This window comes from Juglans regia, chromosome 12 (assembly GCF_001411555.2).
Source record: "Juglans regia cultivar Chandler chromosome 12, Walnut 2.0, whole genome shotgun sequence".
Lineage (NCBI taxonomy): Eukaryota > Viridiplantae > Streptophyta > Magnoliopsida > Fagales > Juglandaceae > Juglans > Juglans regia.
The window spans coordinates 6,439,745-6,466,397 of record NC_049912.1 but is presented as its reverse complement, the minus strand read 5'-3'; the positions used below and the strand labels follow the sequence as shown (position 1 = coordinate 6,466,397).

Sequence of the window (26,653 nt, the reverse complement as noted above, 5' to 3'; positions counted from 1 at the left end):
CATTGGTAAAAATAATTTACCATTTCGAGGACAAAATGGAAAGATCTACCAAGAAAATAATAGAAATTTTTAAATTTGATTGAGATGATTTCTAGTTTGATCCAGTAATGCAAGAACACATTTGATGTATTCAAGATAGTGAAATCCATAATCATTATCTTGGGCATAATATCCAAAATGAATTGATACACTTGCTAGCAAATGAAATTAAAAACCATATTATTAAAAAAATCAGGGAAGCAAAATATTTTTTAATTATATTTGATTGTACCTCAGATGCAAGTCATCAAGAACAAATATCTCTCGATGTGTTAATATTACAACAAACCCAATAAAAATAGAAGAACATTTTCTAGAATTTATTAAAATAGATGATACTAATAGAAAATGTATTCTCAGTGAATTATTAGATGCAATAAAAAGTTATAGAAAAAAAGATACAATAAAAAGTCTTGAGCTTGATATTAATAATGTTCTAGGATAATGTTATGATAAGAGGGCATCTAGGTACAGTCCCCGAATGGAGACTTCATGCGTTTGAATGAAGTACAATTACCGAAATACCAATAAATTTCTCTCGATTTACACAAATGCCCTGAGTCCCTATTTTCATTTTCTCCTTCCCCTATTTAGTGTCATCACCACTCGATCTCTGTCTTCAATCTTTGTGCTTTACTCGTCGTTCGTTTTGTGCTTCTTTGTCTTCAATCTCTGTGCTTTATTATAAATGATACTGCCTTACCGAGAAAATTTTTCTGCTACAAGTTTTGCTTCAATAGAACCACTTATCTCTGCTATAAAATCTCTTGCTTTTTAATGTATTTTTTTTAATCTTACTAATTCTAAACCTAGTCGGTTGATCTAGTAGTCCTCATCCAATTTGTCTTTAATGGGATCCATGCATTATTATCACAAAACTACAATTGCAATACTTTTTTTTGAAGATTCTTAAAAATTTTATTCACTTTTCTATGTTCAAACATGGTTAAGATCAACGGTTGGTATTGGCTAATTGCATGCATATATAAAAGTTCTCAATGTCTAAGAGAGAATGGAGAAGAAATCTTCAAAGATGGGTAAAGGAGGAAACCGGGGGGGCGGGCGGGTTGGGCTGTTTCATACGTCTAAATGAAACGAATCGTTTAGCACCGTGCACATGCAGTCCCGGTTTGGAGACTGCAACCAGAATTTTTCTTATGATAATGGGTTGCTTGATATAAACCCCAAAACATTTTACACACTATGTGGTTGTCATAATCTCAATTTTGTTATATGTGACATGACTAATTCTTTTCCTAAAGCTATATAATTTTTTGGAATAGTCTAACGTATTTATTCTTTATTTTCTTCATCAACAAAGCGATTGAAAATTTTACAAGATAATGGGTCGATTTTAACTCTTAAGCCATTCTCATAAAAACATTGGGAAAATCGAATTGAAATTATCAAAGCAATAAAATTTCAAACTCCAAAAATAAGATAAGTTTTATTGCAACTAGCAAAAACAACTGAAGATCATAAAACAAAAAGTGAAGCTAATTGTAAATTTAGAACTTTGAATTCATATTAGGCATGATCATATGGTATGATATATTATTTGCAATCAATACTGTAAGTAAAAGTCTGCAATCTAAAGATATGCATATAGCTATTGCCATTGATTAGCTAAAAGGTCTTATTTTTTTTCAAGATTATAGAGAAAATTGATTTAAATCTGCTATGATTTCATCGAAAGAGATTGCAATTAGTATGGAAACAACAAAACCTATATTTAGAGAAAAACAAATTATTCATAGAAAAAACCTATATTTGGAGAAGAAATCTTCAAAGATAGGGTCAAGGAGGACGCTGGGGGGATGGGCAGTCCCAGTTTGGGAGACTGCAACTAGAATTCTTCTTATGATAATGTGTCTAATATGAAAGCAAAAGTGTAAAGAAGATTGCTTGATATAAACCCCAAAACATTTTACATGCCATGTGGTTGTCATAATCTTAATCTTATTATATGTGACATGACTAATTCTTTTCCTAAAACTTTATCATTTTTTGAAATAATCTAACGTATTTATTCTTTATTTTCTTCATCAATAAAGTGATGGAAAATTTTACAAGATAATGGGTTGATTCTAACTCTTAAGCCATTCTCATAAAAACATTGGGAAAGTAGAATTGAAAGTATCAAAACAATAAAATTCCAAACTCCAAAAATAAGATAAGCTTTATTGCAACTAGCAAAAACAACTGAAGATCCTAAAACAAAAAGTGAAGCTAATTGTTTAGTAGCATATGAAATTTAGAACTTTGAATTCATATTAGGCTTGATCATATGGTATGATATATTATTTGCAGTCAATACTGTAAGTAAAAGTCTGCAGTCCAAAGATATGCATATAGCTATTGCCATTGATTAGTTAAAAGGTCTTATTTTTTTTTCAAGATTATAGAGAAAATGGAATTAAATCTGCTATGATTTCATCGAAAGAGATTGCAATTAGTATGAAAACAAAACCTATATTTAGAGAAAAACAAATTATTCATAGAAAAACACAATTTGATGAAAATATCAACAAAGAGACAACCCAATCTGCTGAAGAATATTTTAGAATTAATTCTTTCTTATTTATAGTAGATCAAGTGGGTTTGGTCTGGTACCGGGTTTGGTTTGGTCCAGTCTCGGATTCATTTTTCTCAAAATCGGTCTGGTTCCGGTTTTCTTTTTTTTAACACCACACTGGACCGGTTCATATATATATTTTTTATATTATATATAGTTTTTATATATAATATATATAATTATATATAAAATAATTTTGTATTATATGGTAAATTACTAATTAATATAATATTAAAATTTAAAATTCTATATAAATAACTATATATTATCACTATAGTCTATTGTATTAATAGTTACACTAATACTATATTACTATATATTATAATATACTATAATATATCACTATATTATATATTATAATATATTTTATAATATACTACAATAAAATATCACTATATTATTATCTACTATAATATACTATATAATATACTAGAAAAAACGGACCAAAACCGATAAAACCAGAAGTATCGGTTTAGGAATGTAATCGGTACGGTATCGGTTCTTCAAATCTCAAAATTGGTATATACCAATTCGGTTCTAAAATATATCCAAAACTGGATCAAACCGAGCTGATTACACCCCTAACTCTGATTGATATATTAAATTATATAAAAAGACTTTATTCTTTTCCAAATGCATGTATCACTTATAAAATCTTATTGACATTACCTATTACTATTGCTTCTGTAGAAAGAAGTTTTTCAAAATTAAAATTGATAAAATCTTATATGAGATTAACAATGCCACAAGAAAGATTAAATGAACTAGCCATATCATTAATTGAGAATGAGATATTAGACAAACTTGAAAAGAAAAATTTAGTTAGCAATTTTGCATCTCAAAAAGGAAGAAGAATAATTTCTAAATAAAAATATATTTAGATATAACCTAGTTAATTTGATACAAGAAAAATGTCACATTTTAACTCAGATAATTCTACTCATTATCCTTACACCATACACCACACATTAATTTTTATATTTTTATTTTTTCCTTTAACAAGTATGTGATGTGAAGATGATGAGTAAAAGAACTCAATTAGTTTAGTAGGAATAAAAAAAAAATTAAAAACAAAAAGTTGAAACATGTGTCGTGTGTGGTGGTGTGTAGTAAAAAACTTTTAACCTATTGCCTTAGGCCTCAAAATCTTTTGAGCCGGCCCTGGCTAATATATTGCATGCAGAAAACAACCAGCCTTCGATACTTAATGATTTGATTCTGAAAAGTGACGCCTATATGAGCTTGATTTTGAAAACCTCAAGATAAGATAAACATCAGAATCACATATAACAAAAGCAAAGGCATAGTTTGATGAATAAATTACTCCTTTTAAAGGGAAAAAGAACAAAAAATAACTCCTCAATATATTCATAATCTGTGGTTAAAAGTTCTTGCGAGTTGGATTACATCATGGTCATACCTTTTGATAATGCTCCAGTCTGCATCACGAAGATTGAGCTGTTGAGTTCCTAGCAGTGGCGCAATTACTTTTATCTTATCATGAGCCTGTACTCTCATAAATTGGAGATTTCAGTAACTACATTAGAGCTTTGTAATTTCAGTAAACCTTTTAAGGAGAATAGGCTAATGTACTGTGGCGCTGTTGCACTTCATTGTATATCTATGTCAATCTTTAGATGAATTTAGTTTCTTTCTTTATCCACACAAAGAAAAAGAGAGAAATACTATCCACCAAGGAAGATCTCAAAAGAATCCATACGCATGAGCTTGGGAAAATGAAATCAGGGCAGTTTATGTCGGGGCAGATAATCATGTAAATCTACAGAAATCTTGGCAATCTCACAAGAATTTTACAACCATTTGAGCTGATTGCCTGAGCCTAGTTTGACTTAATATCACTTCTTGTCACGAAACTCTTTATATTCAACGATGTGGGATAGCAGGGCTTGATTTGCTACGTTGACATGGCAGGGTTTGATTTGCTAGAGAACTTACCATGTCAACAATGTGAGGACGTGTCCTCCATATATACCAGCTTGCAAATTAATTTTTCTTACGTATAGATATAACTCAGGCCGGTAGATTGAATGTCTAGAAGATTAGTCGTACATCCCAAACAATGGTCTCAGTTATGCGTTTAGAAAGTTTACATCTCAGCTTCACAATACTGAAAAGCATAAGCAATGAGGAAATGGCCACATAGACTTATCAATGGGGATAATCTGTAGATCTGTTACATAAAGGCAGAGATGAATATGAAACCTGTAGTTTATGACCCTGCATCAAGTCAGCAATGCCATGAACCATAGATGTAGGGAAGGAGGTCCAGGCCTTGAATGCAGAGCCTTGCAAAGCAGGAGATTGCACGTTTCTTTGAAGGATGACCAAGCACTGCTTGTATTATATCAGTACAAGAGAAAAGCAGAAAGCCCGCTCAGAGATTTCTCTGGGTAGGGGCCTTCAAAAGAAACAGCACGCTTCTATCAAATTTACCAGCGTTCTCTAGGCCGACCATCAGGGAACTCTAGAGAAAGAACCTTCTCATCAGTTTTTGCCGAGTCAACCACTTGTTTAATCTTATTGTTCTCTCCAGTCCTCATAGATCCAACATCTTCATCAAAGTTTGGAGGTGTGTCATCTTCTTCATCACTCCAGTCGTCATAATCTCCATCATCGTTTTCATCATCAAACCCAGCATCACTCATTAAATTATCAATATCAGACAACTCTTCTCCCTCTTCATCACTTCCATATCTTGGCGCATTAATTCCTTCTTCCATATCTGCACCTGTTTTCGAAGAACCCCTAAATCGAGTAACAGCAACAAGAGAACGGAGTTTCTCCTTAATGAGCAGCAAACGATCCTTATCTATCAGTTGTGAATCCCGATATGCTTCCCTGAGGAAAACAGAATCTCTATCCCCTTTCAAGGAAACATAAAACATATCCGGGTGCCTTATCAGCACCCCTCTCAGCTGCTGAGAAAACCTAAACTCCTCTCGGAAATGAGTGAGGTGATCGACAAGAGTTCTCTTCTCAAGCGTGAGGCTCAAAATCTCATGAATAACTCCACATGCATGTTTCTCTTTCTCAGGCGTCCCCGACCTGAGTGCCGAGAAATCAGAGTAAGGCGAGATGTAAGGAATTTCTCTAAACTGGCCTATCTTCCTCATCTCACCCTTTGAAAGATTAAGGCCCTTGGGTAGCCTTACTCTATTGAACTTGGGAGGCCTATCAATAATCAAATCCTTCTCTTCTCGCTCTCTTAATCTATTTTCTTCCTCAGATAACTCAGCTGCAGAAACTGCAAGGTCAGGATCCCAATGAGTTAATTCTAATGCAGGACCCCTTGCAGTCGGAACAACTTTAAAATATTGTGGATATCTATGACAAATTGTGTCACGAAACTCAAGCGGAAGACCAAAATCAGTCCTCAAATGGGCAATCTTCTCCAAAAAAATTCGCTTCTCCAACGACATCATCAACAGTTTCCTCAACTTGACAACCAACAAATCTTCCATCTCATTCCTAATCCTCATCTCCTCCATATAAAGTCTTTCTGCTTCTGGCGTCAATTTGAATTTTAATAAATACGCCCCTTCTTCCATAATTTCAAACACCGCAGGGAAATTCTTCAACAAAGCTATAAATCGCCGCTTCTTGTCAAGACCTAAATCTCTTCTATACTTCCCTAGCTCTCTAAGAGACATAGTTCTATCAGGTTGACTCACTAGAATCTTCCTTATCTTCAACACCAACTTCAGTTTTTTGTCCCTTTGGATCACGTTGTCAAAGGGAAGCTCTTTCCTTCTTTTCACAGCAGCTCTTATAGGTCCAAATGGAACATGGGTTTTTCTCAGATTATCAGAAATAACGTTGGTCTGTTGCAAAACCAAACTTTCGCCCCAAAACTGTGACTTCTCGGCCTTAATGGTTGATAAGGAAAAATGGGATTTCACAGATACTTTAGGCTTTTGAAGAAAAGGATACTTGTATGAGATAAACAAAGGTGAAGAAGTCGATGGAGAAGAGACCATGAGTTCGGGTTTCATTTTGAGCAACTTATGGTATTACAAGAGAAAATTACATAAAAATCAAAGAAAAGAAAAAAGCTCAGGTGAAAAAACAAAGTAGTGGAGAAAAGAAAATGTAACAGACAGAAAGAAGGGAGAAAGGTGAAGGTTATCGGACTCACCAAGTGTGCGTAAGATTAAGATTTGGAGGCTGAAGCGGGAGCCTAGGGTTTTGGAAGGAGAAGTTGCACATTGGGGGTTTATCCACAAATGCTAAAAATCCCTTCACAACGAATTTTTCTCGGTGACAGTGACGCTTTAAGTTCTCGTCGGCCTCCACTAGGTCGACTATATAGGCCCCCAATTTTACGAAGGAAAACTCTACTTCCACGACTACGAGTATACCCACCGATATTTTTGTACCGAAATTATTTTTATTTTTATTTTATTTTATTTTATATTTTTATTTAATGATTAATGAAATATTTCTTTTAATTTTTAATGAATTGTGATTTTTTTAAAATAAAAAATTAAATGGGTTTAAAAAATATTTGAAAAAAAAATAATTACACTACTTAGTAGAAAACTTTAGTGAGCATCCTTGGTGGCTCAAGCACCAATATCTCATGGTCAATGTTTGGACAATTTTTATTTTTATTCTTTTTTAAATGGTGAACCACTCCATAACATAATTCTTAGGACTCATCCATGGAAGTTAAACTTGGGAGACTAGCACAGTAACCCACTGCCATGACCTCTCACTTAAATTGTAGTTTGATCACATAGAAAGTGGACCTGTGACATGGAGCACATGTACACAAATTCGTCCTTACCACTTGGGCTACCCACGGGTGGGTATGTTTGGACAATTTTCCAATTGGATTATTTTTGTCGTATAATTCGAAAAGAGTTTAGCAGTTAGGCTAACACTAAGAGGTGTTTAGTTAAAAAGTGAACGGATAATATGTACTTATTTATTCACTTTTATTAATTTTGTGCATTCATTTACATATCAGGTTATACATTTTCTTGTTCATAGAGGTACTCTAAGCACTCGACGTAGAGGCCTTTGGTGTTTTTATGCTCATGTCCTTACTTCCTTGACCTAAGATAGATCTTGGACGTGTGGTATGTGTGTGCTGGCTTGGTGTAAGGTGTTTGTGATGTATCCTTTTTCTGGCAAACAAACACACACACGCGCACCTACCAATCGAAACATCAATTGACTTAGGCATTGTAAAAAGGCTTATTCAATAGTTAGAATTTGAAAGAACACAACCCTAATGTTCCTGTGTGAAGGTGCTAGGGTCTTTCTTGTTCATAGAGGTACTCTAAGCACTCAACCTAGAGGCCTTTGGTGTTTTTATGCTCGTGTCCCTACTTCCTTGACCTAAGATAGATCTAGGACGTGTGGTATGTGTGTGCTGGCTTGGTGTAAGGTGTTTGTGATGTGTTATGGCCGAAACAACTTTGACATGGGGTGAATATCATTCTTCAAGGTGTGACATGTGAATTGTATTGGTGTTGGATTGATTTACATAGGCAGGAAATTTGTTAGTATGTTTTGCAATTTGAGTTGGATATATGGAAGGATGGAATGAAATGAAATGAACTGGTACTAAATATTGAAGTGAAATTTCGTTTTGGGTTGTATAATTAGTTGGCGTGTATGAAGCTTATTAAGCTTTATGATTTTATTTGTGTTGGTTTATGATGAGTTAAGTATACAAGAGTTTATGATATGGACAGATTTAACATGTAATGTATTCAGCTTGATAAGTTAGAAAGAGTGATGTATTAGATTGACTAAAGAAGCTTGTATTGAATGTATGGTATGTAGATGAAGTTTGTAAACTAAATCAGTGCTTTAAATGAATTGTATGTTGATCTTAAGTGATAAAAAGGGTAGGGTACGTGTATAATTTGATTGGTTGCATGTAATTGACAACTTGGTATACTTTGAATGTATTGTGTATGGGTGAAACTTGGGAAGCAATGTCGATGTGTGCTTTGGTTGGTTGTATATGTACACTTGTTCTGGATCTTGTTATATGTTGTATGCAAGGAAGTGAATGAGAACTTGAGGAATGGATTGGATTAAGTGTATGGAGGAAGGGTATTGTATGAAGAATGATATTGCAATTGTAGTTGGATTTCATGGATAAATGAGATTATTTTGTAAGGCTTGTTGAGTGATGGTTTGGAGGTTAAAGTGAAGCATATGAGCTCACTTTATTAGTTATAAATAAAGTTGGGCTTTTAGGTTCATAGTTTAGGCCTAAGATTTATGAAAATGGTTATGTTTCAAGGATTTAGCAGTGACTTGTATAAGTAAAATGAAATGGATATTATGAATACCTAGATGTGTAAATTTGTACAATTAGGAATGTTATGAAGAAATATGCAAGTAAATAGTTTAAGGAGATTATTTGGATGATGACTAGCCTAAGTAGAGGAAGTTTATGTAAAGAACCAATTGGAGGTTAAGGCCATGTGAAAGAAAATGCACTACGAGTTAAGAGTAGTTTTATTATGCTAGTTTTAAGTTTAATGTTCTTATGTAAAATGAGAGGAAATGACATTAAGTTATGAATGCATATAGATTGCCATTTGAAACGCACATAAATGGACTGCATGAAATGAAAATGACATTAAATATAGGTAAATATTATGTTCATACTCTTATAGAGTTTAAATAATATGAAAATGAAAATGAAAAGTTTTTATAAAAAATGTTTTTTTTTATGCAATGAGGGAAAATGAATGTTTTCTTAGAAAAGAAATGATGGTCTATGAAAGTATACTAAAGTATTAGTGTTTCAAGGTATATATATGTAATGGCCTCCTTTAGCAGCCCCTTTTTATGCACCCCAAGATTATTTATATGCATGTAAAATGGATGTTATAAGTAGTACTTATTGTCTTTATGTTCCATAAAATGAAATGATGATGTATTATGCTTTATGATATGAAATGATGTTTTATGAAATCGGGTGATGAATGAAATGAAGGAAAAAAATAAAGGACTAAAAGGAATGAATGAAAGGAAATGAAAGGAATGAATATATAATGTATAAAGCTACGTAATGGCCATGACTGAATAAATGATGGTACCAAATAAGAGGCATATTGCAATGCTAGGTAAGTAATCATGGTAGTGCAGCCAGTGCTAAACCTTGATTGAGGGATTTCCAACCCGTGACCATGGGCAGAATCTGGTCCAAAAGACCACTAATCCCAACACACGAAGCGTAAAAGTGTGTATCGGCCAAAAGAAAGTGATAACATTTAATTGGATGTGATGAAACAATTTATCTCTTTACGAATGAAGGTATAAGGAGTGGGAAATATTTTTGAGGAATGAAAAACATTTTCAAAAGAAAAACCCTAACTTGTAATGTTTTAGAAAGGAAATAAATGTTTAATGTAAAGTATATAGAGGAATGATAAATGCATGAATGAAAACTTATGTTAGTATATTTTTATAGTATGGAGTATTTGACTTGTTTGATTTTTATGTGTGCCCCACCAAGGAACAAAATGAGGATGAAACATCAGGACAGACATGACCCAAGGAAAATGTGGCAGAAGCCTAGGCAGCTTTCAATAAATGTATGAAATCATATTTTGTAAAAAAGACTTTATATTTAAATTTAATGAATATAGTTGCAAACTCTCTTCTAATTTATAAACCAGGTTTTAATTTTAACTATAGAATCTTTTATATTCTGGAGTGGAAAGGAAAAAGTTTTAAAAGTTCAGTAATTTCCATCTTGTTTTCTACAATTATTTTTTAAAGTCCCACCACAAGAACCGACGTTACACAAGCACACTCAACAGAATGCTCGGTCATCCGAGCAATCAAGTTGTAGTATGCTCGGTCTTTCCGGGCAATTAAGCAGCGTAGTGTACTCGATCTTTCCTAGCAAATCTGCCTAGCAAGTATGCTCGAATCTTCCGAGTCTTAATGCTCGGTCTTTTTGAGCCATTATGCTCAAAAAGTTTTCGGCTTGTTCTGAGTTCGAGTTTTGACTTCTAACATAATGTAATGCATGCAAAATAAGGATACTGCTTTCTAGAAACTAAATTTAGTAGAGTAATTATTATATATCTTAACTTCAAAACTAGATTTTAATTTAGTAATTAATCTATCGGATATTACAAAATGAATACATGCATGATCTAAACAAAATAGACCAATCATATGCTTGGGGAGTTGCATAAGAGATGATAAACTTACCGTACATATGCCCTAGAGCATCATAGATAGCAAGACTATAAGCTAGAGCATTACTCTCTGTGTGGACATGTTTAGTGTCGAAGGGAAAAAAGTGTTTGAAATGTAAAACATCAACCCAAACGCTAGAGTAAAGCTATGGGGGGAGAGATTTATTATTAAACTAATTAACCACAATGAGAGTATCAGTGTAAACAATAATAATAAAAAAAAAAAATGCTCAGTTCATAACATAAAATTTATCCAATTCTCAAAGCTAATAAATCTGCAAAAGTCTTAGTACCAATGCCCAATTGAATTAATTCTCAAAGATAATAACTCTGCAAAAGTGCTTGGCTGCCTTTCAAATATTTTGGATTTTATTTTCCATTTTTTGGATTTGGATTTGTTTTTATTTATAATTTGAAGAAAAAAAAATTAATTTTTTAAAATGCTTTCCGAAATTCCTTTCGGTTCTTAGATTTTTAAAATGACTTTAGCATTTTCAAAATAACATTTAGGTTCTTGTTTTAATCAAGTGGCAGGACATGCATGCTAATATTTTCGTTAGTTTAATTCATAGTCGATATAGGCCAGATATATCTAATCTAAAACCAATATAATTTTTGAAGTATTTCTTTTGCTGATACTAAACTACTCCAATTATTTTCCTAATTAGTTTTTGCTGGCTTGGTGTTTTTCGTATTCTGGGTTTTCGTTTGTACCCTGGATGCTTGTTTTTGTAACTACGGTTTTCCTCCGCCATAAGTGAGGGTTATTAATAAAATTGGGAAGAGGTCACTAGTGGACATGTGACCCTAACTCTTTAATAATAATAAAAAAAATATATATTTAAGTAGTTTTAATTATACCAATGCGAAGTCTCCTCTCTTTTCTCTCTGCAGAGAACAGAGGTGGTGGTAAGGTTTTTTCGAGTCGCCAGACTTTACTGGTGAAGGAGGAAGTTTGGTTTCTATTGTGTGTTATAGGGGAATCTTTATGAAGAGTTTACAGGCAATATGGGGAAATTTAAAACTGAATGAAAATGAGGAATCGTCTATATTTTTGGAAAATTGTGCAACTCTTGAAGTTCAATGTAAAGGGGAGAAGAGTCTAGTTGAGAAGATATGGACCGACAAATCCATAGAGAAAAACATTGTTGAAGCAACAATGGCGAATGTTTGGTAATTGAGTAAGCCAGCCAAGTTCAGAAAAGGTGGGAACTAATGTGTTCACCATTTCTTTTTCCACCCATGCTGATAAAGCTCGAGTCTTAGATGGAAGACTGTGGCTGTTTGATAATCATCATTTTGTGATTAACCATTTCGATGGTTACAGTTGACCCAACCTTATGAAGTTCGATAAGGCTGCCATATGGTTACAGTTTCATAATTTTCCTTTGATGGGGATGACTCGAGAGTGTGGTGAAATATTGGGGAGATCTTTGGGGGATGTTGAAAGTGCAGCAGTTGAGGAAGAAGATGTGGGATGAGGTAACTTTTTGAGAGTAAGTGTTTGTTGGGAAATATTCTGAAATGCTTTGTAAACTAGAGAATATATAAAATAACAAGAACAAATTTGAAAGAGAGAACCCGGTTTTGAGGCACGTTGTGAAAGACGCTTTCCTTAAAGTAGATTCCGCCGCCTCCAATATTAAACATGCACTAGGCTTCTTGACAGTCTACTCCCAAGATACAACAACGTCGGTTTCCATTAATCTCCTCGTCGGTGCACACAAAAGGAGATTCTCGAACCCGATATAAAATAGCCAAAGCCCAAAGAAATAAAGACAAAAGGAAAGAGGAAGTGTTTCTCTAACTTTTGTAGAGAATTTGGAATTAATGAATTTGTGGGTGTGGTTCCCTATTTATAGAGAATGAAAGGGCACATTTGAAAAGTCATAACTTATTTAAATGAAATGGTACATGTGAAAAGTCACATCACATAAATGAAATGGTACTTGTGAAAAGTCACAACTTAAATGAAGGAGCACTTTTGAGAAGTCACAACTTCTCAAATATTAGAGAATATATTGAAAATGTTTCTAATTCACCAAAGGACACAACCATTTGTTTGGTTGGGAAGCTGTTAAGGCTCATATCCCTAAGAGGCACAACATTGGTTCAAGTATCAATACACATTTTCATTTAAATCTAGATAACCGAACTGATTTATTGAATAATGGTAATGGTTCACATTATTTTCACTTTACATCAAATATTTTAATCATTTCTAAGATGAAAAACCAACAAAGTTCTTCTTGATCTTCGTAGACCACTTGCCAGAGGAAGAACTAGCACACTGAATGGCATGAAGCACTAGATCCCGATTACATATGAAAAGCTACCACGTTTTTGCTTTACGTGTGGTAGAATTTTGCATGAGGCAACACTTTGTTCTGTGACTAATCAAAGGAAGGATGAACCTCCTCAATTTGGTTCTTGGATGCGAGCTGTTATGGATGGTAGGAAGCAATGTACCAAGGCAAGAGAAAGATCAAGTACGGTGGAACAACATGATAAAGAGGTGGCTGGGGATGGCAGTATGCTGAAAGACAATGGCTCTTCTATGAGGGAGTCTCATTCTCGGGATGGCAGGTGCGAGGAGGTTGGTGGAAATCATGGAGGGAATAATGGAGATGATCATGAAATTGATACCATGTTTAAAGGAAAGAAGTTGTTAGTAAAGGATCGGGGGTCGAGGGGGGGGGGGGGAATCAATCTCGAGGAGAAGGAATTAAGAGATATGGAGGAGTTACAAGATAGAGGGGGAGTGGCTGTCACGGAGGGCTTAGCTAGTGCTGAAAATGTAAATATGGAAACGGCTAAAAGCATGGTATGTATTGGGAAGGCTGTGAATCACACTGAAATTTCTAATGGGCTTGACTTTTGTGGTCCAGGCCAGCCAATTGACTCCACAGCCCATCATCTTTCAGTGAACACAGACACACCAGAAGACTAGATCTTGGAAGAAACGTGCACGTACTTTAGGTACTACTTCTGAACCTATTGTTGAGATAAGTGGTAAGAAAAGAACCTTAGCTGGTAAGGGTGATGAGAATATTCTCAAAAAATAGAAGACAAGGGACAATGGACAATGGACAATGAACAATGAACAAGTGGTGCTGGGTGAAAGCAAAATGGAGGAACAAAACTTACAACAATTGGGATCAGCAGTGGCTGTTAATCAGCCCTACCGAGATCAATGATTCTCCTTAGCTGGAATTCACGTGGGCTAGAGAACCCATGGTTCCTCATTGGAGTCTATGGTCAGCCTGATGCTACTAAAAGGCAAGAGACATGGGCTCTTGTAAGGTCCCTCAAAGTAGTTCAAGACCAAGCTTGGCTACTGATGGGGGATTTTAATGAGATTTTGAGAAGTAATGAAAAATATGAGGGAAAGCAAAGACCAGAAAGACAGATGCAAACCTTTTGAGATGTGCTGAATGACTGTGAACTTAAGGATCTTTGTTATTTTAGAAGTCAGTTTACTTGGTGCAATAGGAGGGAGCCAGATCACTGTTTAAGTGAGAGATTTGATAGATTTCTAGCAAACTTGAGGTGGTGTGCTAATTACCCAATGGCTCGAGTGCTGCATGGAACAATAGCATATTCAGACCATGTGCCTATAATTTTAGAGCAGCAAGTTGATCATTACCAAAGGCCAGGAAATAAATTATTTAGATTTAAGGCTATGTGGGTGGCATCTTCAGATTGTAAAAAAGTTATTGAAAAAGCATGGAATGTGGAACCAGAGGCTAATGGCATGAACTATGTTATGAGGAAGATTGAGAGGTGTGGAGAAATGTTGACAATATGGAATAAGGAAAAATTTGGACATGTTAAACAAGGCATTGAAAGGGCTAGAACCAAACTGCAACTCCTTCAAAGCATGATCCACATGGCCAAAGGAGGGCTGAGCACAGAGTAGCTAGAATTGAAATGCAGTAGTGGCTTGAGGGAGGAAATTATGTGGAGGCAAATGTCCAAAGCACTATGGTTGCAAGAAGGGGATACTAATGCACGCTTTTTTCACAATAAAGCTTCACAGAAGAAAAAGAAGTACTTTATCAAGGGTCTGAAAGATGTAAATGATTTGTGGAAACAAAATGAAGAGAGGGATAAACTGATCTCGAGTACTTTAGTACCCTCTTTAAAGCATCAAAAGAGGTGGGGAACATGGACTGCTTGGAAGGGTTGAGGGGTAGAGTTGATGGTGCTATGAATGAGAATCTGTTAAGGGAGTTTGATGCAGCTGAAGTATTTTTGGCCCTTAACCAAATGAATCCCAATAAGGCTCTAGGGCCTGATGGGATGGCACCACTTTTTTATCAGAAGTTTTGGACTATTGTTGGGAAACAGGTGACAGATGTTGTTCTTAAGGCCCTTAATCATGGTCAATTTCCACAAGAGATAAATCACACCTTCATAATCTTGATTCCAAAGAAGAAGTAGCCTGAGATGATTTCTGATTTCAGACCTATCAACTTATGCAATATTATTTATAAGCTGATCTCAAAAGTCTTAGCAAATAGGCTCAAGGAAGTGCTGCCAACCATTATTTCAAGCTCACATAGTGCTTTTGTACTTAGAAAGCTCATAATAGATAATATACTTGTGACATATGAATTGGTGCATTTTCTAAGACAAAAAGGTTGGAAAGAAAAGCTTTATGTCTCTAAAGTTAGATATGTGTAAAGCATATGATAGGGTGGAATTGAGATTTCTAGAAGTTGTTATGCAAAAAATGCGGTTTGATGAAAAATGGATCAAGTTGATAATTTGTATGAAATCAGTCTCTTTTTCCATTTTGGTGAATGGGGTGCCTAAAGGTCCTTTATTTCCATCTCGAGACTTGAGGCAAGGGGATCCCATATCCCCTTACCTATTTCTATTGTGCACTGAGGGACTAATTTCTTTTTTTATAACAGGCTGAGAGATCAAAACAGATTGAAGGCATATAGATTTGCAAAAGAGCACCTAAGCTTAATTATCTATTGTTTGCAGATGACAATGTGTTGTGTTGCAGGGAAACTTTGCAAACTTGTTTAAATATTCAACACCTCCTTGATATATATGAAAAAGCTTCGGGTCAAAGGGTGAATAAAGAGAAGACCTCAATGGTATTCAACAAAAATGTCCATAGCAGTCAGCAAGAGGAAATAATGGCTTTCTGGGGTGTCCAACACTACCAACAATATGAAAAATATCTTGGTCTTCCTCATATAGTGGGAGGGGCAATAGAAAAGTTTTTTTCAGATTTGAAGTAGAAAGTTTGGTACAAGTTAAATGGCTGGAAGGAGAAGTTATTATCACAAGGAGACAAAGAAATATTGATTAAGGCAACAACTTTGGCTACCCCAACTTTCACAATGAGCTGCTTTAGGATACCAAGTACCCTTTGTAGTGAGTTGGAAAATATAATGGCAAATTTCTGGTGGTGTCAAAAGAAGGAAGAAAGTAAAATTAGATGGGTTAGCTGGAAGAAAATGTGTCAAGCTAAAACACAAGGAGGAGTGGAATTCAAGGATTTTCAGATTTTCAATCAATCTCTTCTTGCAAAATAGGCTTGGAGAATTATGACAGAGGAGACAACTTTGCTGCACAAGCTTTCTAAGGCCAAGTATTTTTTTGCTTCAAGCTTTTATGACTCAAAATTGCTGCACAAGCTTTTGCATATGTCTATGTGTTGAAGCTCCTTCGCTTCTGGCGAACCTTCTTGGGCTTTGGGTTGACACAAAGGTGATGCTCGATGACCTCGGCAATGATGGTAGGCATATTCTCATGACTTCTTGCGAACACATCCTTGTGCTTGATTAGGAGTCGCTTTAGTCGGCACCTAACTTCAGCCCCCATTCTTGTTCCTATTCTAGTTGTTGCCTCGAGGCGATCTGAATTCAGTTTGTGAGCTCCTCCTTACTTCAATTTTTACTCATCTCGCACCTTAACCCCACGCTTGATAATTTTGGGAGGCGGAGGTGGTAGCATCTCCCCAACACTTACCCTTGTTGTTGTCTCTACCACTCGCACATCCCTTCTTGCATCCTTAAGTTCCTACACATAATACTCGCGTGCTAGTGCCTGATTGCCACAAATTTCGACAACGCCAACCTCCGTTGGGAACTTTATTTTTAAGTGATAGGTAGAGGTGATGACTTTCAAGTCATTCAAGGTCAGCCACCCTACAAACGTGTTGTAGGAGGAATGAGTCTTAACCACCACAAAGTCTACAAACGTGTTGTAGGAGGAATGAGTCTTAACCACCACAAAGTCTGCCATGATGGTGATTGTGCATGACTTTGTTCCCACATATACTAGTAGTGTAATAACTCTTATGGGCTAGAGCATATATCCTGAGAAGTCCTTTTACCGCGTGGGCGACTGGTGTAGACGGCCTGGGATGATCCTCATTTTCGTGAAAACTCCCCAGCACAGGATGTCGGCTGAGCTCCCTCGGTGTCGATCAAAATCCTACTAGTGGTGTAATTAGCTACCAACATTGACACCACTAAGGCATCATCGTGCGGGTACTATATTATTGCACAATCTTCATTGTCGAAGGAGATGGCGATGAGTCTCTGTTCTTTTATTTCCCCTGGTGGTCTCCCGAAGTTGATTTCTTTATATTGCGCCCTTTAAATGTATTCCTTTCTACTATAGAAGGTTGTCTTGCCCCCACAAAACTATCCCGCTATCGCTCGGATCTCGCAATGAGGCACGATGTTCCGACTAGGGATTTTGTAGCGATTCCTTATTTCCTGTATTTCCTTCCTTTGCTTAGGACTTTTGCTTCCTCAGGATTCCTTAGCCCGTCTTGGCCATTTGACCGATGGTGGTCCCAGGGGTGAGGCATTTCTGGCAACCATTCACTCTAGTTCCCTACTCTCTTGCATTGCCTCTATTCCTCTTTCCTTCGCTTGAGGTAGTCATGTGCCCCTCTGCATTGTGATAGGCATAGAAGAGGGGGAGTCTCCCACCATACTCATTTCGTTCGGGAGCCCTTTGTGGGCCTTCTCTGCATCCTGGTCACACGTTCAGACTCACATGCGTTGCTCTGAAGCCTCAACCCTGGGAGGAAATTTCCCCTTCTCTCCCCCTCTCGTATGGATATTTCCTCACCTTTTGATCCTTCTCGCGACTCTTGTTACCTTTGGCCTCTTTTGACCCTTGCCCTATTTGTCCCGATTTGGATTCTCTCGAGGCAGTCAGGGCTTTAAGGGTGTTCTCTGCTTTGGCGAGATCGTCAGCCCTATCCATGAATCCTTTTAATGTCGTTGGAGTCCTCCTTACTAACTTTTCCATAAATGGACTTCTAGGCCAAATGTCTCCTAGAAGTGTTGCTAGTGTAATCTTCTTGTCCTGATCATCTCCCGTTAAACGCTCCTTGTTGAACCTAGTAAGGTACACATTGAGACTCTCATTCTCCCGCTACTTTACCATAAAGAGGTAGGCACTCGTTCGTCTCCTTCATTAGCTCGCCATGAACTAGGTTGGAAATTTTCAACCCAGGTCCTTGAAGCTGTCGATGGAACTTGGTTGTAAAGTTCTAGACCAAGCTCTCACTGTTCTCTTGAGGGTCAAGGGGAAGGCTCAGCACACAACTTTCCCTCATAAACGGTGAAGTGTCATATGAGCCTTAAATGTCTCCAAGTGCTTGATAGGATTCTGAGACCCGTCGTACGGCTCAATTTGGGGAACCTTGAACTTAGTTGAATGGCGCTGGCATGATGTTTGCGATGTGAGGTAGGTTCGTTATACTGAGTAAGTGGTCGACCAATTAGGATGAGCCTATCCTCCTGGCTATCTCCTTGTACTTACCCACGAGGTTATGCAGGTCGTCATGCATCTTCTTATTCCCTTCGTCATCAAATGTGGGTCTACCTCCACCCTGGGACTCCGCTTTGTCCTGTTTGTTATGACTGGTTCTCCCTTCAGAGGTTCTCCATTTCTAAAGCCATGGTTCTCAGCCTCTCCTCAATCTCTGCAAACCTCCTATCTATGTTTTCATTCATTTGCTTGCCCACATCAATGATCACATGGTTAGGGTTGCTTGAGAGCGCACCATCCCAAGCATGGAAAGGTGCCTTGAATTCTGCTGATCCCACAGATGACACCAAATTGTTAAGGACGTGTTTTGCACCCCCCAAGACTGCGCCTGCCCTATTTCGGTCACCTGCCCACTCCTAAAATTAAGAGGCTAACTTGGCCTCTTCGACTGGGGGATATCTCTAATGTCTATGTTAGTTTATATTGAAAATGTGATAATTAGTTATCTAACAAGAAAAAGGGAAAGTTGTAGGTTATTGTTAACACACATCTTCCTTTGCCTTTTGTTTCGTATTTGTGTCTCCTCCTCTCTGGGGGGAGGGGGGGTCTCATATGCTATTGGTCAACAATTTGGTGGTCTTTTTTTGCCAGAGGAGACATGCACCTACATTTAATACAGCAACCCTTATGGATTTCGAGGCCATTCCGGCCAGTCTAGGCTAGCCCTCCTATGCATTTAATGTGGCGTGCCCTGCATTTACCGTTGAATCAATAGTAACCAGTCGAAACTATGCCGGCCAATTTAGCCCCCTTTATTATGACTCTCCATGGAAGTGATTCTATTGTCGAGAAGTCAAAGTGTTGAAAACTTGAAGTGAAGATGAAGACATTACTCGGTACGGTGCCGTTTGGAGCTAGAAGAGAGACGATGCCATTTGGAAGAATAAATTAAACGATGCGTTTGGGAGTTATTGAAGCTATGCATTTAGGGGTCAATGCTGTGCATTTTGTGCCAGCCTATTAGTTTACATTACTCTGTTATTTTCTTATGTGTTATCTACAGTCATTTTATTATTTGCACTTTCTGTTGGGTGGTTACGCTGAATTTGTTGAGTGAATTGTAAAAAGGGAAGGGAGCGGGAGAGAGGATTATTCTGGAGAATTTCTCTAGGTTCCATTGTTATTCATGGAGGTTTTGGGTGCCTCGAATACCCTTAATCTGTACAATCTCAGTCGTATGAATCTTATGAGTATATTTTCTCTCAGTATTTCTTCTATCCAGTTTCTGCACTTTGCATTATTACATCATTATTTAAACATGTGTTACGCTTTATATTTATTTTTGCCTCTCCCTAAGATCATAGGTTGTCGAAACATCTCCCAGTCCGAGTGCGGTGACTCTCCTTCTCTCTCTTGATTTTCATACTGTGTTCGAATTTCTTTTGCTCTTGCTTACTCAGAAAATGTGAAGAACGAGGGGGAACCTGAATTTGACCGTGATTTTCGTATTCTTCTGGCTTGTAAAAAGTGAAATGTTTCTTTGAGTTGAGCTGAGTGGTTACATTAGTCCTAGCTTAGTTGAAGTTCTACTTATCAAAAAGAAAAGAAAAGATTAGTGGAAGTTTTGGTTTTCCTGAGATCGTAAACAGTGAAACAATTTGATTGGGACATCTTTTTATATTTGCTTTATATGTATTTTCTCGGAAACCAAACAGAGCCTCGTTTGGTTGTATCTCTTCTTTTTCCTCTGTTTAGTAGGAAGAAAACGTAGGAAAGCAAATGAAAGCAAGAATTTTGAATCCCATGGTTTAATCTTTATTCTCGAAGGAGAAATAATTTAGACAAATCCTAAATAGACCAGTCGACCTCACTTAAAAAGTACAAAAAAAAAAAAAAAAATCTATTCTTTATTAGTGAAATTCATTTTTTTTATAAAAATCTTGTATTTAATTTGTATAGCTAATATTACTATTTTTGCTTGATACTTGTTCATTTGAAGCACTTTATATTTGGTCATTTCTTACTCTCAGTGTTGTTTACCTTGTTCATGGTTAATTTCATTCTCATTGTATAGTATTTTTAGTATTTTGAAGCCTCCTGGTGGACGCGCTTTGATAATCTATTTGCTCATTCCGAACGGTTTATTGACGAGGTTGATGTTGGTATTGATATGTGGTAGTTATTCTATATGCTCCGGGAACACAGAGACAGGCAAAGAAGTGGCCCTATAGGCCAGGAACAGTAGCTCTTCGGGACATTGCTCTTCCAAAAGACTTGGAAATCTGCTCATTCCAGCTGCTTCTTTCATTAGAGTCGTGAGTTCATTAGCTTAGTTATACACATGAACATGCACACCTCCTTACTGACTTGTACATGCAGAAAGGATGAACAGACTTATGGATAGATACATTTAGAAATGCATTTTAGAGGAACCTTTTGTGATATTGTTGTTTATAATTAAAACAGATGATGCATTCCCTGTAATGTGATGTGTGAAAACGCTTGCAACTGTTAATAAAACTATTTAAGTAAAGCCTTGATCCTATTTAGATTTTGGATTGGTGTTATAGATCCTCTTCAACTTAGTTCACTCAATTATATTGTTATCATAAGTTGTATCCTATATTATATCATTACCTTCTGTTGTCTCTCTATTGATTGCATCCTTCCTAACTACTTCTACCAATATTGTTTTATGCTTTCTACCCCTTTTCACACTGTGAAGTTGAATTAGATTGCTTTCTTTTCATTGGTTAGTGTAAAATTATTTGAAAGAAACCTGGAATTGTTGGTCGATTCATGAATGAATAATATAGATTCAAAATGTATGCGCTTAAATTACCACTAACTTTGGACTGTTAATCATGTCAATTCTGGATTTACAGAACCGGAGAACTTATCTTGGATATCTATCTTGTGGAGTCCAGCTCTTTTCGTTCAATCTGACAATGCTGTTTTTAAAAACCAAGAAAATGAAAAGAAAAACAGAGAGTGAACTTGCTGTTTCTTGTACTCTTGAGTAAACACTATGACAATTATATGTTGTCAGGAATCCTGGAATCCTTTATGCTCTTAAAATCATGCTTGCACTGTAAGTCTGTGAATCTGATAAATTCCCTGTTTATAGAATCATATATATATTTTTAGTTTATTATATCTACAGCAGCATTCTCCTAAAGTTGTTTCATTTTAATCTTTTATTAATATTTTTATGACCCATTTGACCAAATATTAGGATTGGGTTATGAAGAAGTATGGACCTTTTTGTTAACATTGGTCCATGGCGCGTCCATTAGTTTGGCAGTGAAGTTTGATCACAAAAAAGGGTCCTTGTCATTTGTAGGTAAAACGAAGTTGCACAAAATCCATGCACATGAATATGCTTGATAAGCCTGCTGTAATATATGATTTTTGCTCTATTGTTGGATTATTGTTGTGAATTTAAGCAATTTCAGATGGGAAATTAAAAAGTAAGACCTATTGGAATGAGCATATAGGATCAATGGGCTGGACCCAAACACTTTGCTACATTGACATAAATTATACTTCAGATGATAATTGTATAAGAAAACTAGTATATGGCTGATTGTTAAGCTGGAAATCATGAGTTCTTTATAATAACAACTTTTGGTTCACGTTATTTTTTATGTAAAGGAATTTTCCTAGGTAATATGTTGTTGGTCATCAAATGATGTTGACAATATACAAATGTTCTTTCTTCTTTAATTTCAGTGTCTAAACATCCATCTTGGTGCTTATAACTTTGGTATCCTAATCATTACAACATCCAAATCTCGGCTGATGAAACCAGCGTCTTGATTTGGCTGAATGTATTCAAGTTATACTATCCCTCAGCTACTGAGAGACCTGTACATTACAATGCTTGCTTCTTTGGTATGATATGGAAGCAATCTATCTTTCAGTTATTGTTGTTCTTTTGATTACTTATGCCACAACTATCCTGTTTAGGGCATTGTTTCATTCCCATCTCAAATTTGATGATGATGACCATCTATAGTCTGTTGTTAAGTCCCACTATCTGCCTTAGTCACATGTTCTACCTAGTTCTCAGACCTTCTCAGAGGAAGGCTTCGACGTTTTCATATTGTGAACACCTTTCCCTCGAGGATAGCTGAAACTCCAGAACGAGCATGTCCTGGACTTCTGTGATAGAGCATAATCACCAAATTATCGGGTTTAGTTGCAGGAATCAGTCTCCTGGTAAATCATAGGCCTCCACATATATTCTAAAAGCCTTTTCCCTCATCCTTTTGGGAACCTAACACTATTAAGTTGTGCTGCCACTGAATTTCTTTGCATATGACTAATCCATCTAACCTGACTTCCACAACTATACACTCTTGGAACTTAACTCTTTAATTGTCTCTGAGCCCCTTTCAAAAGCCATGGGCATTTGCCTGGTCCTAGTTATTGATATATTCTTGATGCACTTTGGTCTCTTCTTTGAACTCAGACTAACATGGAATGGAAGTTTCGTGGCATAGAAGAATCTATGGTTCTTGATATAATGGTATCCTAAAACATATTCTGCTTTTGACCATTAAGTTTTGGGATGAAAGATGAAACTGAACAGGAACTCTCCTTCGGTAACATTGATTACTTCTGACAAGGCAGGGTTTGTTAAGATTGATTAAGCTGCGTTTGGTTCCTTGACCGAACTCTGTTAAGATTTAGACCTCTTCTAACATCCAAACACTCAACTATCAAATCACGAAACTCATCTCAACTTAAAACCTCATTATACGTGGGATCCACAACCTTTTTCAACTTAACATCTATTTACACATGGGACCACAACTTTTTTCAACTTCTCATAAATACATCTAAACTCATCTTAACATCCAAACGCATTTAAACTCAATTTAGGTAGGTCCCACAGAACTCACTCCACCATCTCAACTCACTACTATTCATAGAGAACTCAACTCAACTCAATTCTGGCAAGGAAAATTAAGTTGTCTACTCTTTCTTTTCGATTCAAACTTGCTTACATCTGGAAAGACAGTGCAATTCTGGCTTGTTGCAATCAATAATATTAAAAAAAAAGAAAGAGACTTAATTCTTAATTCTTAATTTTTTTAATATTCCTAGGTGGCAGAAGATTTTTTTGGTCCATTTATTTGAAGATGCAATGCTGTGTGCAATTCATGCGAAGCATGAAATTTTGAGTAACTTAAAACTTCAGACTGTTACAGTTTGTTAGTATATTTTTATCAATATAATATGCAAAAATGAGAAAGACTTCCCCTCATATGAAATGTCTTCTCAAAACTTCAGACAAATTTTAAACTATTAATGGCCCGCAGGGAGGACCTCATAAAGACATAACCTCTTTGAGTTAATAGGAATATCAACTCCAAGTTCAGCAATTCTTTGAGCTATTTTCTGCAAATCGTAGTTCTTTATGATTGGCTAGATTGATTGAAGGGGACAACATTTTATCCAATTGGTTTGTCTCTTAGGAAATGGAATACGGCATGCAGTTACTTCACTGTCATGATTTTCAAAGTCTTTGTCTCAAATAATAACTTATGCAGATTATGCTAAGATAGAGCACTATACATTTCACTGATCTTTCTGAGTTTTGCAATCTATTCAAAAAGATCAGAGCTTCCTTTTTCCTACAATGTTTTAGTAGCTTTTCATATCTGAAGATTTCTTTGAATTCATTCGCTTGAGTTCTTGGCTTTTTTCCTGAAAAACTTGTTGCTGCTGAGCAAATATATCTTTAAATAAAAACCATTCTTCTGGAACCTACAGCATACTTGGAGAAAACCAAGGGTAAATGGCGGGGTTGGTCTTCATCATAGATTTGTTGGGTTTAAAGTTAATGCCATTGTTCAGATCAAAGTTTCAGTTAGTCTATCTTGCTGTTGTTCTTGCTACTCAATATTGAAACCTGTTTATTTGCTTTTGCTCACAGTGAAAAAGGATTTTATTTTGGAGGCTAAGGCAAATGACCATCTTCACTGAGTTGCCATTCTAATGGGATTTTGCAATTGTTCTTTCACAGAAATTACAATTTTTGTAGTCTAATAGTACTGAGAGTTAGAAGTAGGTAGCAATTATCTCACTTTTTCTGACAGTAGCATTTGTCATCTAGTGTAGTTGTTTGACCAGTAAGCATACGATAGGACACTGGACTGTAAAGTTCTGACTCATGTTAGTGAGATGAAAAACAGATTGGAGTGGTAAAAATTTCAAGGCAACCATTTAAATAAATCTGTGTTTTGTTCTGCTCACATGTATGTTATATTATACATCGGGTGTTTTTATTTGATCAGTTTTCAGCTGTTTTTCAAACTCCCAGATCTCCTTTGCTAAACTTGCTTCTTGTGCTTCTCATGAGGTAACGTGAAATTCCCATTTCATTAATGTAGAATGATGTGATTTCTTTCTTGCATGAGCACATTTTAATTAGATCAACCTTCAGTCTCATGTTGTCCATTTAGAATACCTCTCAAGGCCAGCGCAGCTCTGAAATAATGTTTCACTTATTTTTCCTTTTTAACCTTTTGGTTTACCTTCTGGAAGGTTGTGATTGATTATATGTATGGAGGTGCTAGGGGGGATGGTGCTCTAATAGGGTTCGAGAGGCATATGGAATTGGGGGTAGGGGAAAATATCCGGAGAGGTTGGGAGACTATTTCTAGGCATACAAAATTGGTGGTGGAAGATGGCTCCAAGGATTAATTTCTGGCATGATATATAGTGTGAGGATAGAACCTTGAAGGATGTTCTCCCTCAATTTTCAGCTTGTGGCTTGGGTGACTGAAGTAAAGGTAATCTCTGCTGGCTCACAACAGTGTAATGTCAATCAACTTCATGAGGGAGGCCCATGATTGGGAGGTTAGGGAATTTATAGAGTTTTTCAATTTGATGTTTCCTTTTGGAGCTGGTAATGAAGAGGCGTATAAGATTCTTTGGAGGCATTCCAACAAAGGAAAGTTCTCCGTATGCTCGTTCTAATGCGTCTTTTAAGATAACAATTACTTCCCTTGAAAGAGTATTAGGAGGTCGAATGCGTTTTTTAAGGCAATCTTTTTTGCCTGGACTACTTCTTTAAGGAAGATTTTGACCATAGATCACAATCTAAAGAAACGCAGGATTATTATAGATTGGTGTTGCATGTGCAAAAATAATGGCGAAATATATTTCACTTATCCATTCTAAGATTGTCTAAGGTTGCATTTGAATGTTAAACTGAGTTGAGTTGAGATGATAAAATATTGTTAGAATATTATTTTTTTAATATTATTATTATTTTGAAATTTGAAAAAATTGAATTGTTTATTATATTTTGATGAGACAATATTTATTATTCAATGATTTGCTGAGACAGAGAACGTTATTGACATTGCTTTAATCCATGCGACTAATATTGACTTCAACCTACTAATTTTACAGGTGCATCTGCCTACAAAGTTTTGGTTGTACTCTACCATATCGGACGAATATGTTTCTTTGGAGTTTGGAGGTATTCAACCATGCACTCATAAATGCTATTTGAATCTCTAATATATGTAGACATTGCTACTTTCTAGTGAGGAAAAAAATGGAGTTTGAATTGCCAGCTAGTGGAGTTTGTATTGCTAGTTTTTCCCCCCTTTTTCTGTCGATGGACTATTTCGACGTTTGCATTTGATTAATCCGGAAAATCTTATGATTTTCATCCCATTTTTTCTTTATTGTCAAGCTTGCATGGATTCTGTTAAATAAAGTAAAACAAGTAAGATCTGAACTCCCAACTAGTGAAAAGGCTACCCACAGCCAGAGATGGATATTCAAACTGTTTGGATTCCAAGAGTTTGAATCTCATGAACATGAAGGGTTTAGATCTGCAAGATTTGATTCTGATCCGGAGGATGGCTTTCTTCTAGACTCAGTTTAAGAGAGTTGAGAGCTGAAGATTGATGGCAGTAGAAGGTTGTTGGAAATGAATAAAGAGAAAGAAAGATGGTGGTAGGTACAAAAATGGAGAAAGAAAAGAGGTGATGGGTGGGGAAAATGAACATAGGGGAAGTAGAGATGAAAGGAGAAATGAAAATTAAAAGAGTAGAAA

General features: G+C 36.1%; 1 protein-coding gene across 1 annotated transcript; it reads right to left on the bottom strand.

Annotated features, from left to right (window-relative positions):
• Positions 1-4,633: 4,633 nt before the first annotated feature.
• LOC108998985 (protein WHAT'S THIS FACTOR 1 homolog, chloroplastic-like) lies at positions 4,634-6,910 on the bottom strand. The gene has a single exon (XM_018975765.2). The coding sequence runs from the start codon at positions 6,625-6,627 to the stop codon at positions 5,065-5,067; it is 1,563 nt and encodes a 520-aa protein (XP_018831310.1). The 5' UTR covers positions 6,628-6,910; the 3' UTR covers positions 4,634-5,064.
• Positions 6,911-26,653: the final 19,743 nt, after the last annotated feature.